This window comes from Dreissena polymorpha, chromosome 2, assembly GCF_020536995.1.
Source record: "Dreissena polymorpha isolate Duluth1 chromosome 2, UMN_Dpol_1.0, whole genome shotgun sequence".
NCBI classification, from domain to species: domain Eukaryota; kingdom Metazoa; phylum Mollusca; class Bivalvia; order Myida; family Dreissenidae; genus Dreissena; species Dreissena polymorpha.
Genome location: NC_068356.1, coordinates 9,564,831 through 9,581,220, shown reverse-complemented (window position 1 = coordinate 9,581,220; position 16,390 = coordinate 9,564,831). Strand labels below are relative to the sequence as shown.

At 31.7% G+C, this 16,390-nt stretch overlaps 1 protein-coding gene across 3 annotated transcripts in view; it reads left to right on the top strand.

Moving 5' to 3' along the window:
* Positions 1 to 16,390, top strand: part of LOC127865823 (uncharacterized) — a 64,314-nt gene that overhangs the window by 11,360 nt on the left and 36,564 nt on the right. For all 3 annotated transcript variants that reach the window (XM_052405842.1, XM_052405840.1, XM_052405841.1), the window contains exons 2-3: positions 13,152 to 13,347; positions 15,558 to 15,739. In XM_052405842.1, coding sequence (XP_052261802.1) covers positions 13,152 to 13,347; positions 15,558 to 15,739 — 378 coding nt within the window. The remainder of the gene's footprint in view (positions 1 to 13,151; positions 13,348 to 15,557; positions 15,740 to 16,390) is intronic.

The window sequence follows — 16,390 nt, the reverse complement described above, 5'->3', positions numbered from 1 at the left end:
AACTCAAATGAGCAAACATAAACTAGTAACATGTGGACAATTATACTTAAATGACTAAGATGATTTTAGTTTAATTTGTGAAGGTTGATTTTCTTTATGCTGCCTTTTTTTTACAGAATTACCTTTTTTACACAGTACAACCAACTTTGTATTTGTGTACAGCAAGTATATAACTAATAATATGTTGGAAAACCAATTAATAACAACACTTCATTTAATGTTTCATTTTACCTGCCCAGGATAGCATTCAAATGTACATGTGTTATTTCAGGTATGCTAACTAGTTTACAATCATTCTACTGGTTGGATTCACCAAAGCAATATTATTAGTTTTGATACAGATGAACTACATGAGCTGATTTGACCATATTTATTTGAATACCTGTAAATAAAGCTTAATGCAAATTCTGTATTGTTTTTATTAAACATCTATAAGGGAATTGATGTGCACAAATTACCATTCTGAACTATAATTGATATTTATAACCTTTAATTTATGAAATAATAAATATAAATGAGAGTTTAAACAGTTATAATTCTGTAATGAATAACTAACTACCACTTGAAGTAATAACATGACAACTGCTAGACTTTTAAGTACCACAGATGCATTTAAAATACGTTTTCATTGGAAATTCCATTCATTTTTATTTATGAATTGGGCATATGTATAAGTATATCTTATTAATTTAATAAAAATCATTTTGCAGTTTTATCCCTAAGATTAATATTAACAGATATTAATTATGACAAGGTACACATTTCTGCAATTTATTCTACTAGTACCAAAAATCACCTGTGATGGGGAATCATAAATTCTTATCTGTTATTATCAACACCCCCTTGTGATATATGGTTTCCAAACCACATTCTGTTCTGCCATAAAGCACATTCAAAGGTGAGATATTGTTGTTATCAGATAAAATTTTGATCAGACACTGGTCATGTATGGGTTAATTTGAACATCATTTTCTCCAAAAAAGGCTTTATTGCACATTTACAGATTTAAAAAATCTATATTTTCAATATAATTTTTTCAACAGGTTTTAATGATATAATGCAATCTGAGATGAACAAAAGATGCATAAGCTACATATATAAATTATCTAAATAATGAAAATAATTTTAAGTATAACTTCAGTTGCTTGTAATTCTGAGTTTGAAAAACAATTGTTCAAAAATTATGACAGTTAAAAAAGAAAATAAAAAGAAGACATTTCTAGTATGTAAACACAATAAAAGTATGTATTAATTGCTCTAACAGATAAAAAATGCATATAAATACATGGCACGCATGTGTATCTCATGGAGCTGCACATTTTCAGTGGTGAAAGGTCAAGGTCAAGGAGATAGTGGCAAGGATGGACTGTAGGACGGACGGACAGACGGCGGAGATAACCACATAATCCCCACGCTTTCTACGAAAAGCGTGGGGATGAAAACAAGAATAAGATGCTATGGTAAACATGACAAAAATACAATTAAACATCTCAATAATCTAAATTATTATACAAGACTTCAAATGCCCTAAAATAATTTCCAATATTCAAAAGAATTGGAACCCCGCTAAATTCCATCTAAGATCAGGAAGAGCATTAAATATCCCCTCAGCAGAGCATCCCTGTGGAAAGACCTTTATCTGCTAGGATTTGTTCTCACCTTTGAAATGATTGCATTTTTCTTCATCAAAGGTGTTCATATAGACATCACAATGGTGTACAGCAGCACTCCTGCAAGATGGTGATGCTTTGGAAGAGGAGGGACAGCTTGTTATACTGTAAATTAAAATATCTAAAATCAGTATTACTTCTTATAAGTATTAAAAAAAGAGGAAATTATCAGAACAAAATATAGGAAAACAGTCAAAAATTTAGGAAAATATAGGAAATTTAGGTTTTGAAAAATATGGGAAAATATAGGAATATAGGAATCAGTTGACAGCCTGAATAAAATCATATGTCCAAAATGCATCTCCTCTGAAGCCCCTGCTGGGATTTTAACCCAGACTCTTTCCTCTGGCCTGGAAAGTATTCTTTCTGTAAATACAAGTGCATGTTAGAGGAAAATGAGCAATTTGAAGACTATTAACATCCAACAATGTGTTATCTGTGGTATTATTTACAAATTACATGACGAAATGTTTTCACAGGATCTATCTTACACAACATAACAACATCAGATAGCACACATCTGTGAATCTGCAACACATTACAGCTTAAGTTCATGTTTTATGATTTTGCATGGTATATGTATTTTCAATTATTGAAATTATCCTAATTAAATGGTTATGCCTAAAAACATGCGTTAAATACTGGTATTACAATCTAACAATATAGTATATGGTTTGGTTTCCTTCTGTTAATATCCCCAGAAATATGAGATTGAGCAATACATTTTCATCTGTTGTGAAAGATTTGCATATACCTAATCGTTTACTGCAGCATAATTTGTTTTAAATTTCTTAATAACATGTATTATATCTAAATTAGTTATGCTTTTTTTCATTGACAAATACGCAATGGCAAAAAGGCCAGTATCGACTTACTTTGGGTTGGCCCAGTTTTCTGGCTCGCACTTGTCGGAAACTGACCACACTGGATAACATATGTCAGTGCGTTGAACATACTGTTTCCCTGTCTGCATATGCCTAAAAAATGTGAAGCTTTCTTTTTCTTCCCATTAATTGCAAAGCTCCTCTGGGACATTGACACACTGCGACTATACTGGGAGTCTGTCTCACATTGATTTTTAAACATATGTGTACTGTATGTTTTTAAGCAACTCTAGTAGTGAATGTTGACATTCTTTGAACAAATTCTGTCCGAACATTTGCAAAACTCTAGTCCTTGTTTCTTCAGACGCTCATTATCATGATGTTCTTTAAGTCAAGAAGCATGAATGCCAGAATCCTCTAGAGCTGATTCATTTGTTCACAATTATCGATAAAAAAAACTTACCATATAAATGATATACTTAACTATGAACAATAAGGTATACACGGACCACGTCAAACAAAGAATTTGCTCCATAAATATGTTGCAAAAATGTCGTTTTATTGGTTTTAAAAATGATATTAAAAGGTCAATTAATGAAAAGTTCATAACGAAAAAACTCTGCATTGTTTAGAATAAAGACAACATTTTCTCTGCTTTAATTATGAATAAGAAATTCAGATTTTAGAAGTACAAATGTTATGTTTCGTTTACATTTGATTGGATTGATCTACATGACAAAATCAGCCTTATATTGAATGGTAAATTAACGTAAAAACACGCGTAAGAAAAAAGGATGGTAGGGGTGTATTTTGCACACATTAATGTGCTTTACTAATATAAGTATATTATACATGTATACTATACATGTATTTAAGTATTTTACTCGCACCAGTCCGAGAAAAATAAGCAAAGAATAAATTCATTAATTGAAAAAAGGTATGTTTAATAATTGCATTTAATTGATTTTTTAATGTGATGATATCATTACTCTGCAAGTTTGATGGTCAACTAGTATTAATTTCACGATAGGTAATAGCAATGTATGCGAATTAACAATTTAATGTGATACACATTGCTAAGACGTTACAGATTCACCGTGAGCTATAAAGGTTCCAAACCATAAAGTCAATCATATTTATTGATTTTACTGGATGAATCGCAATGTACATGTGTAATAGGGCTCAAATTGTCATTGTAATCGGTTTTGATAACTGTGTTACGCGTTTGAAAAGGTGGTTCTTAGTTTCACATCAGGCTCATCATACCATGGGATACTAAGAATGAAAGCAAATACACTAAACAGGGCTTCTATTAACCAGCCAATAGTTAGAATCAAGTGTAAGAATAAAGAAAATTCTAAAAAACTTATTGTTCAAAATATTCTTTACTGTTGAGTCTAAATTAATATTTGACACATGTACACCATTCTTCATATAGAACAGTGTGCTTATGAGATAAGCATCATTTATTGCAGGCATCTATTAAAACTCTAACGTACGATTTCTTGGGTCGAATTCCATTCTTTATACATTAGTCTAAGAACGAGTTGGTGAATATAGACCATGTCATTCATAGAGGTACAGAAAACGTGAACAAACATATGTACAAACAAATCAATGTATGTTTATGTAAAGATGCTTAGATAGACTGTTTTCAAAACATTTAATGAGTAACTAACATATCTTGATAACATTTATACTTATACATGTATCATAACGCTATTTTCCCAGCCTAATATCTATTTAGTTAAACAATATATCAAACTTATTCAAACTTACAAACACAAGTCCAAATCATGGAAATAAGTTAAAAAATAACACGAGAAATTATACATAAAAACAACACCAACACAATATACACAAAGCAATTCAACCACACGTATAAACATGATTTTAAGAACAACAAACAAACTGTTATTCTTTTTTTTATTAAATCTGATCATGTTTCGCTTCAATAATGCTTAAATAAGTGACGCTCTGGAGTTTGTTCTTGAACAGAACCAGTCTTTTGATGGTTTTTTTTGGAAAGATCACAAACACGCCACTCGACTTAGGATCCATCTCTGAACCCGTAAGTCGCAAAGCAGAATCATCCATTTAACAATTTATCTTTGTGTTTCTGAATTAAATCAGGAAAAACAAATGCTGAATCTATCCATAATATGCTCATTAATAACTATCAATTATTATACATTCTAACGGAATTGTTCCTTTGAGCACGTGATAATATCAGCATACATAACAAATGTTTGGACTATCTTTAATCGTACTTGCATCGTTTTTATTAGCTCATCTATTTTTGAAAAACAATTATGAGCTATTGTCATCACCTTGGCGTCGGCGTCGGTGTCGGCGTCGGTGTCGGCGTCGGCGTCCGGGTAAGTTTTGCGTTTAGGTCCACTTTTCTCATAAAACATCAATGCTATTGGATTCAAACTTGGTACACTTACTAACTATCATGAGGGGACTGGGCAGGCAAAGTTAGATAACTCTGGCTTGCATTTTGACAGAATTATGTGCCCTTTTTATACTTAGAAAATTGAAAATTTTAGTTAAGTTTTGTTTTTAGTTCCATTTTATTCCTTAAGTATCAAAGATATTGCTTTCATACTTTCATACTTGCAACACTTACTAACTATCATAAGGGGACTGTGCAGGCAAAGTTATGTAACTCTGACTGGCATTTTGACAGAATTATGTGCCCTTTTTATACTTAGAAAATTGAAAATTTTGTTAAGTTTTGTGTTTAGTTCCTCTTTTTTCCTAAAGTATCAAAGCTATTGCTTTCATCCTTGCAACACTTTCTAACTATCGTAAGTGGACTGTGCAGGCAAAGTTATGCAACTCTGACTGGCATTTTGACGGAATTATGGGCCCTTTATACTTGAAAATTTGGTTAAGTTTTGTGTTTTGGTCCACTTTACCCCTAAAGTATCATAGATATTGCTTTCATACTTGGAACACTCGCAAACTATCATAAGGGGTCAGTAAAGGACAAGTTGCATAACTGTGGTTGTCATTTTTACGGAATTATGGCCCTTTTTTGACTTAGTAACTTTGAATATATGGTTACATTTTGTGTTTAGATCATCTTTACTTCTAAAGTATCAAGGCTATTGCTTTTAAACTTCAAATACTTTCATGCTGTCATGAGGGTACTGTACCTGGCAAGTTGAATTTTACCTTGACCTTTGAATGACCTTGACTCTCAAGGGCAAATTATTTAATTTTGCTAAAATTGCCATAACTTCTTTAAGGTCAAGGTCACCCTTCAAGGTCAAATGTCAAATATATGGCGTCTGTCCGTCAAAAAACTTAAACATTGGCCATAACTTTTTTAATATTGAAGATAGCAACTTGATATTCGGCATGCATGTGTATCTCATCAAGCTGCACATTTTGAGTCGTAGAAGTTTAAGGTCAAGGTCATCCTTTAAGGAAAAAAAAATCACAAAATCAAAGCGGCGTTCTCATGAAGCTGCACATTTTGAGTGGTGGTAGCTCAACGTCAAGGTTATCCTTCAAGGTCAACGTCATCCTTCAAGGTCAAACCTTTAAAAAAAAAATCAAAGCGGCCTTATCATGAAACTGCACATTTTGAGTGGTGGACGTTCAAGGTCAAGGTCATCCTTCAAGGTAAAAAAAAAATAACAAAATTCAAAGCCGCGTTCTCATGAAGCTGCACATTTTGAGTGGTGGAAGTTGAAGGTCAAGGTCATCCTTCAAGGTCAAGGTCATCCATCAAGGTCGAAGGTCAAAAAATAAATAAAAAATTTCAAAGCGCCGTTCTCATGAAGCTGCACATTATGAGTTGTGGAAGTTCAAGGTCAAGGTCATTCTTCAAGGTCAAGGTCATTCTTCAAGGTCAAAGGTAAAATTTTTTTTTTTTCAAAGCGGCGTTATCATGAAGCTGCACCTTTTGAGTAGTTGAAGTTCAAGGTCAAGGTCATCCTTCAAGGTCACGGTCATCCTTTAAGGTCAAAGGTCAGTGGAAGTTCAAGGTCAATGTCATCCTTTAAGGTCACGGTCATCCTTGAAGGCCAAAGGTCAAACAAAAATATTTCAAAGCGGCGTTCTCATAAAGCTGCACAATTTGAGTGGTGGAAGTTCAAGGTCAAGGTCATCCTTCAAGGTCAAAGGTAAAAAAATCACAGCGGCGCAATAGGGGGCATTGTTTTTCTGACAAACACATCTCTTGTTTTTATCAAACATGGTTAATTTTTTATTATTATTATTTAATTTTGAAATACCGTCCAACCATCCCACCCAAGAATCCCCCCCCCATTTTTTTATTTTGCATTTATGTTTTGCATTTTGGGAGATAATGTAATAAATGACCATACCCCCACACTATACACCCCTCTCTACTCCTCCCCTCCCTCCTTTGTGATTGAAAATGAGATAGGTCCCTACACCTTTAAAAAGAAAAATAGATGCGCGGTCTGCACCCGCAGGGCGGTGCTCTTGTCTGATCAAAGCGATAGTATGAATATCAGTAGAATAAATAAACACTTGTTCATACAACACAAACAAAAATATCGTTTATTGGGATTGGGGGCTCACATTCGATAAAGTGATGATTAGGGGGATTAGATAATTGAATTTTTACTGGAACACTGATCAAGATGTTTTTAACGCAACATAGTAACTGTTACTCCTGAATATGATCGACCGGTTGTAAACGAGAATATGTTCGTGCATAGACCATGATTCAAGAATAAACTAATGAATCATGCATTAAAGATTAATTTATGCAAATACTAGGACTTGCAACGTTGAACGTGTTTCGAATATAGTTTAGTGATACTTATGCTGAAAATCATATTGATATTTTATGAAGGAATACGTTATAACTATGAAATACAGATTGATAACACGTATTATGAATAACTATCTTGATACAGCTGTAATCGATATGCATAAAACGAAGGTATTTAAATTTAATTTAAGTTTTAATTTTAACTTCTCAGATTTTTCTTTGCATCTGTCAACTAATGCAACATGCAATAACAGCGGTGTAGAATCATAAAACAGCGTATTTAAACGATTCGGTCATCGTTGCCACAGAGCCGATTTGTGAACATGTTCCACTTAACGCACAATTCTTGCGTTATTTAAATACAATTCATTATCGATACATTTGTCAGATATCTTTATAATAGGTATTTGTTGTCTGCGGTGAAATCTTATGTCAGTATATATATATATATATATATATATATATATATATATATATATATATATATATATATATATATATATATATATACTTTATGCGGAAAATCTAGCGATCAAAATAAGGAAATGTAATTATTAATTGGCATACAATTTGATAATGAAGAATAAATGATATCACGATTTGATATTGATGTATATACGGTCGGGTCAGAAAAATCCTTATATACTGGATTGCATTTGTATAACTCATTTTCATATTATTCAGACAAGAGCAAGAATGGCAATTTTAGAAATCTGTCTGGATAAAGCTAACCTGTATGTTAATCTACCTAACATGATTGCGCTAAATAAGAACAAATAAACTTGTTAAATTTGAAACAAGTGCAAATTGGTACAGAAAAGATTTAACTCTCTTATGTGGAATGACTGTTATTTAGAAGACTGAGTTATTTCCATTGTTTATTTACCCGTATGTCTTTTTGTCATACACAATGAGGAGTTATTAATAAAAATTAAAACGATAAACTATTTTGATTATTTTGTTTACGACGAGCCTTAAGTCCAAGATATTTTGATAAAGGGATACATTAAATGGTTGCATTAATGCGTTTTTTTATTAAAGTTTGAAATCATCATCGATAAGACAAGTCATTAAAGAGCTGAGCATAGTCACACCATTGGCAAGCAAGTAAATAGATTTTTACAAACTATGTTATACAAGCAGTTCATACGCATAAGCTGGTATAAATGTAGTAAGCAACGCTTTTTGAATCGATATTTGAACTATTTATTATTTGTTTAAAGTATAAATATTATTTGGAAATATTGGTAAGATAATGGTATTGTTAATATATTATTAAATACAATCGACATATTGTGTAGAATAAAACTTGTATTCGTGCGTTCACGCAATAAGTTAAGAAATTAAAGAGTTAACAATTGAATAGATTATTTTCGAATTATGCAAAACAATTGAAAAATACAAAGGGGCACATGTTTTAACACATATAAGGCTTTTTTATTAATTGGCTTGTCGGACAGTGATTCATGCAAAAAAATTAATGTCAGATGAATCAATTACCCACTTTTCTAGAAGTGTACCACTATACAAATACTCAATAAAGCTATTCCTGATACTTAACAAAGTAATATACAAATAAAAATAAATTTCACAATGTAACCTCTAGGTCATGCTTATGTAAATACAAAATGCTTTATTATTTTTATTTGAAAATGGTAAGTACATTTGTGAATGCAAAATAAGAGAATTCTTCCAAATGCTCAAGTTCTTAAAGCTTGCCTGTAATCAGCTTTGAATATGTATGCGAACACAAGGGAATTCAATAAATAAATTTATGTGATATTAGTTAGACTTCTATGAAAATAGGAAATGTATGAACACGACGTTTTTTTATTATTAGGAACTCTCTATATATATTTGAAATGTGTGTGTTACCGTAAGGTGTCAATGGAATACGCTAATATTGCCAATGGTTTATATTAAAACACAATAGATCGAAATGAAGATTTAAAGAATGCAATAATAATGGACTGCTAATCAGAATTCCTCTGTGTCTTTGTATCTAAATTCGTCGTTTGCGTTTGAAATTATTCTTCGCCATCGTTATGATTAGTAAGTTGTCATATAAGATCTTTGACACTTAAGATCCGTATTGGATGATGCATGATTTTGTCTATAAACATTAACACATCTACACTACAATTTTGTCAGTTTGTTTACTCGTACAGCTTTATTATTATCTCATTGACATGATTATTGGAACATATTAACTTCTCCACGCTGCAGGGGTATGCTAGGACAATTAATCTGACAATATCAGATACAATATTTTCCATACATTTCATTTTCATAGTTTGGCAGAATAATTTTCAAACAAATTTGATATAAGGAAATAAGCAAAGCGGAAACGCACCTGTATAAAGTATTTGATTGGGCGTGATCTCGGTTTCGTAGTCTAGTACACAAAAAAAATGTTTAAAATATATTCTTTTAATATTTGCTTAACCCGTTCAGCTTTATAGACAGACAGACAGACGGGCGGGCGGGCGGGCGGGCGGGCGGGCGGGCGGGCGGGCGGGCGAGCGGGCGGGCGGGCGGACGGACGGACGGACGGACTGACGGACGGACAGACAGACGGACAGACGGACGGACGGACGGACGGACGGACAGACAGATAGACAGACAGACAGACAGACAGACAGACAGACAGACAGACAGACAGACAGACAGACAGGCAGGCAGACAGACAGACAGACAGACAGACAACAGTCTTTTTCTACTTGTACAATGTATAACGTAAACAATACATAATGAAACTGTACATTTTGTCAATTGTTATAGGAACAAAGTTTTAAACATATTTACAAATCATTTACTTGGCTAAAAAAGGCGTTAGCACAAATTTAATATAACAACAACAATAAAGAAAAAAAGAAAAGAGGGTGAAGCATTCCTTCATTATTAATAGATGTTCGTACATTAACTGATTCTTTTACAAAAGGCAGTCTTTTATAAATTTTATTTAATTATTCGATTGCAGTATTTATACATAGATAGCCTTTTATAATAGCATGTTTTTTTTTGTATTTTTATCATACCATGAAAAAATTCTTCACAATGGCGACCTATGTAAAACACCGAGCCAGTCGGATTGAGTTAGCTAAATTTTCTCAATCGGCATACCTCGCTGATCATCATTGATAAAGGTAAAAGCAGCTGGGTTCCCGTCCTCTTATAAATTTATCGAGAGGTTCGGGACAGTAACCAGACACGTAACTGCCATGTGGCACTTCAAAAGCTATGACGCCGGGAAAACCCCAAATGTAGTTATTTTTAGATTTGAACGAGAATGTAACCCGCCTACCAGTTTCGCTGAATGGGTCAAGTTCCCCACGGGTACTACTTCCCCGTACCCCCATTCTTCGTACCCAAAATTGTTTATACCCTATTTCTATTACGTACCCATTTTATTTTCGTACCCACATTTTTTTCGTACCTAATTTTTTTCGTACCCAAATTTTGTTCATACCCATTTCTTTCGTACCCAAATTTTTTCGTACCCAAACTATTCGTACCCAATTTATTATTGGTACCCACATTTTCGTACCCACACAATTGTGGTAATGTAGATGAACTTAAATTGATGCTTTTATATCCATCCTCTTCAAAAGCATCGTTACACCAGTACTGCCAGTACTTTGATTTTCTAATGTTTCTAACCGCCGGGCAAATGCACATAAAATGAATTTCATCTTCAATATCGGTCGAATGGCAACACACGCAGTATCTTTGGTTTCTAGAAATATCTCTTGCATAACGACCGGTTTGAATATGGTATGAGGTTGGCTGATAATCTCAATCTATTGAAAAGGTACCTCAAAATTCTTGGTAGAATGTCTAAGTAGGACTCATATTCAAAATCGATTTTAAAATTTCGAAAAACATCTAACATTTAACTATTATTTACCGTTCTATACCAGTCCCTATACCAGTACTGTGTAAAGTTTTCATATACTCTACGTTTAAATTCCTGTATAAATATTTAAATCTCAATTAAAATAGTATTTATATCCTCAAATGCATTACTAAAAACATAGTCATCAAGCATTTTTTTTAATGAAACATCCCATTGTGACAACCTTTGTGACAATCTTAAACGGCCATGTTATATATGGTTTTAATTATGATACTTTAAGATCTACCTTTCTTAAACCAATATTTAATTACACGGACATACCTATGTATAAACATGGGATATCTACCCAGATCACCATATACACATGCATTACATGTGTAAAGTTTAAGCTTTAAAAATCGTTTACGCAATATCAAATGGATTCTTTCTAATTCCTTAGATTGAGAATAACCCCAAACTTTCGAAGCATAGTTTAAAAGGAACTAACAAATGCGTCAAATAGTTGACATAGTATTTTGCGCTTTAAATCATAGTCATGACATTTAGTTAATAAAATATTAATTGCTTTACATGCTTTTCCCGTAGGTGTTACTGATTCCATGTGTCATGTCTGTTCTTGTTTGGTCCCTTTTCATCGATAAAGACCCATATTGAAGGTACGATTTATCTCCCACTGATGCAACATGTGTTTCACTTTGTTTGAATGAGCCGCTGATAAAGAGAGTTAAATCCAATATAGTGCCAACTACCATTTACCAAACCACAGGGTGCGTCATGTATATTCGCCATCACATTTAAAATGGACGTGTTCACAGATTTTCTTCTTTTTTTAATTTTTATTAAAAATGTTTACTAACAAATATATAATGTTAATTCTTAATTGATTACAATAAAAGAAGAACATCGAATTAAAAATAGTGCACTTTTCATAATTCGAACCCGGGACATGTGAAATCTTAAGCTTATGCGCTTTCACTGCGCTACGCGGCCTTTATCATATAAAGGCGAACCATAACCGCTAGTCGTCGACGTATTTTACAGATTACCGAGGAAAGGAGTACGAACGCTTTATTATCTTGCCAATCTTGAATGATGGTTTTCCGTTAATGAACAAATATGCTAAACATGTCGTATATCGATTGTTTAAATATAATGCATACATTATTTTTTTGAATCAGTGACCATTATTTTGAAAATCGTCATTTGATCAAGCTGTGCACGTGTGCCCCTTTAAACTGCGGAAAATACTTATACCAAAGAAATCGTGGTCAGGAGTGAATACAAACAGGAAATTATTTTGATTATTTAATTTTTGTAAGTTTCTTATGCTGTCAGATAACGTGATTAACTTTAAGTGAGAATCAATATATGCTAAATAATTTGAAAAATATCCGCCTATCTTATAACAACCATTATGATAACACTTAGTGTATGTTCCAAGTTGATAGCTTCCAATTCTCTGAAGCCAATATCAATGTTAAACTATAAAATAAATTGAATATTAAAAAATGACCTTTGTTCGTTATATCAAAGTTAAATGTAGATTCCATTTCCTTGAACAAAATGGATATTTTCATAGTATTTGTGTATTTATTGTATTCCAAATAAAATGTGCACATTCATGTCAGAATTTTGTAAAGATTTTATGATGTGGTGTTTTACTTAGAGATTTATGTTTTTGCATTTTCGTGTGACTCGGTTCCATGAAAGAACATGTTTATTGAGCGATTTGATGTGAGCTATTTCTGAAATTAGCTATAAATAAAGCTAATTACATACAAGTACCGGGAAACATTCCAAGTCTTTACACAACTGCCGCTCAAATTCGGCAGGATTATATAAACATCGAAATATACAATCACGCATAAACACTCGCACGAAAGCACGCACGAACACACACACACACATACACACGCACACACACGCATACGCACGCACACGCACACGCACACACGCACGCACACGCACGCACACTAACGCACGCGCACACACGCAAACACGTCGACTGATAAGTTAAATACTGTTCTTTTATTTTATTTCAGGCTCAACAGTCAACATATGTGAACGATTTCTTACCGATAAGAATCTCGTTTCGCTTATCACCGACAAGAAGGCTGAAGCAACTCCGTGCGCATGCGCGGAGTATGCTATGGCGCAGGACGCCATATTTGAAAAGGTCGGAAATTGCTACGAAGAATGGCTGTTCAACCATGGCATAAGGCAGAGATGCTGTTACAGGTATTGAATGGATGCATTTATTGACATTATGATTTTCTAAACGTGTATGCATTTCGTCAATATGCGATTTTCCAAACGCGTCCCAGTTTCGAATCCCTTGGTTTATCACGAATTATAATTTGTATTTAAATGTAATATATTTAGCTATTTATATGAATAAACCTATATCTAAATAAAACATGTATACGCATATTCACTGGACAATTGTTTTGTAAATTAATAGGGCTTATCATTTATTATTATAATTCGTGATATATATAGTATATTATGGAACGCCTTCACTGTCTTATAATACCAAAACTTGTGATATTACGTCAATCTGACATTGTATAAATGCCTGTACCAATTATATATGTGCATAATCACAATATATAAATACATAATTTGAATATATACAGATAAAGCATTAATGTATAAAGACATACTTTCTTATATATAGATAAAATGTAAAAATATGCAGATACGAATGTATTATACACAGATAATCTTCCATTGTATAAAGGCATTACTTTTTTATATGAAGGCAAAATATCTTTATATGAACATAAATCGTTATGTAATAATGATAACGAATCTTTTCTCATTATATATAGGCATAACTTGTTTATATAAAGGCAAAATACCTTTATATAAACATAAATCGTAATTATATAAACACATATCGTCTTTATATGCAGATACAATTTGAAAATACGTTAAAAATATGGAACGCCTTCACTGTCTTATAATACCAAAACTTGTGATATTACGTCAATCTGACATTGTATGAATGCCTGTACCAATTATATATGTGCATAATCACAATATATAAATACATTATTTGAATATATACAGATAAAGCATTAATGTATAAAGACATAATTTCTTATATATAGATAAAATGTAAAAATATGCAGATACGAATGTATTATACACAGATAATCTTCCATTGTATAAAGGCATTACATTTTTATATGAAGGCAACATATCTTTATATGAACATAAATCGTTATGTAATAATGATAACGAATCTTTTCTCATTATATATGGGCATAACTTGTTTATATAAAGGCAAAATACCTTTATATAAACATAAATCGTAATTATATAAACACATATCGTCTTTATATGCAGATACAATTTGAAAAATACGTTAAAAATCTTAAATTAATTTATGTAAATATGTAATCTCAACGCGTAAAGATAAATTTATAGTACAGAAAGATTTTAATGTTTTGTATGATCCTAAATAGTTGTTTAATTTAGATAATAACGTTATTACATAAATCCATACAAAGTTAAGATTGCGTGTTGAATGTGTTTGTTACCGGAGTAATCTGTGGTAACATAATACTAATTTATGTTCATATAAAGATCTTTTGCCTTCATATAAAGAAGTAATGCCTTTATATAATGGAAGATTACATATCTATATATAAGAAAATTATATCTTTATATATTAATGCTTTATCTGTATTTATTGAAATTATGTATTTATATATTGTGATTATGCATATATATAATGGTTACAGGCATTCATATAAAGATCTTTTGCCTTCATATAAAGAAGTAATGCCTTTATATAATGGAAGATTATATATCTATACATAAGAAAATTATATATTTATATATTAATGGTTTATCTTTATATATTTAAAATATGTATTTATATATCGTTATTATGCATATATAAAGTGGTTACAGGCATTTATATAAAGATTTTTTTCCTTCATATAAAGAAGTAATGCCTTTATATAATGGAAGATAATCTGTATATACTACATTCGTATCTGTATACTTTTACATTTTATCTATATATAAAAAATTTATATCTTTATAAATTAATGCTTTATAAGTATATATTTGAATTATGTATTTATATATTGTGATTATGCATATATATAATGGTTGCAGGCATTCATGCACAGTCAGATTGACGTAATATCACAAGTTTTAGTATTATAAGACAGTCAAGGCGTTCCATAGTATATATTATATATAAATTTATACTATAAATAATTAAATAATATTGAATTTTGTCTTTATCCAGGTTTGATTCATTATAATAGTTATGTTTACAATGGCTTGAATGGTTCTTATTAAAACATAAAGTTATACTTTTTTCCACACGCTTATGCTTAAAGATATCCAACTTAATTTGAACTTCATGCTTGAAACATATATGTAAATTATATTTGTTATGAATTAAAATTTCGTTCATGTGTTTTTAGCGAACATGGTAAATTACTGACTGGATACCCGAACGGTGGGTTTATTATTCTTAACGGTATGGAACATTCCATGGATGCAGTCTACATGTCATGCTGTCATGGTAACAACCAGTCTTCATGCACAGCTTTTTATGAAATTAATACATCGAATGACTGCACACGATATGAGGAACCGATGTCAGGTAATCATATTGCCGTTATGTTAATCATAATTTGAATATGTGCAAAGTTCAGTAAAATACATTTATTTAAAATTAAGCTATTATTTTACATTTTGATCTTGGTCAAGTAATTCGCTTGAATGCTAGAATTTTATCACATTATAATGATAATTTTTGGAATATTTCTTTAATGTGCAAATGCAGTTTGGCCTTTCTCTTATTCTAATTTGTTTTGTTCTTGTATCGTATACAAATTTACAATGGTTGTAATATCTTGGTTTTGATTTTGCTGATGCCATATACAATTATAAGCAATTAAAGCTTGAATCAAATTTTAATCTTATTCTATTAAAACGGGAATGTACACGTTTTATATAGCTTGTACGTAAGCATACACTTTTTAAATAGCCTTTTATATAAAATGTCTAGTAATGGTTTGAACACCAGAAGAATGAAAACTAAAAAGCACGGATTTATCTTGTGTCACATTATGTATAAGTCTCATACTTGTAGCTAGTTACAGGTATGAAAGAAAAGTTTACAATATGTTTTAGATTTGTTGTGAATCTTTTAATGAACGTGTCACATCAAACAATTATATGTGCATACATTCAGCGTTGACATTCGAATATATGAGCCACACAATAAAATATTCTTGACATTCAAGTCCGG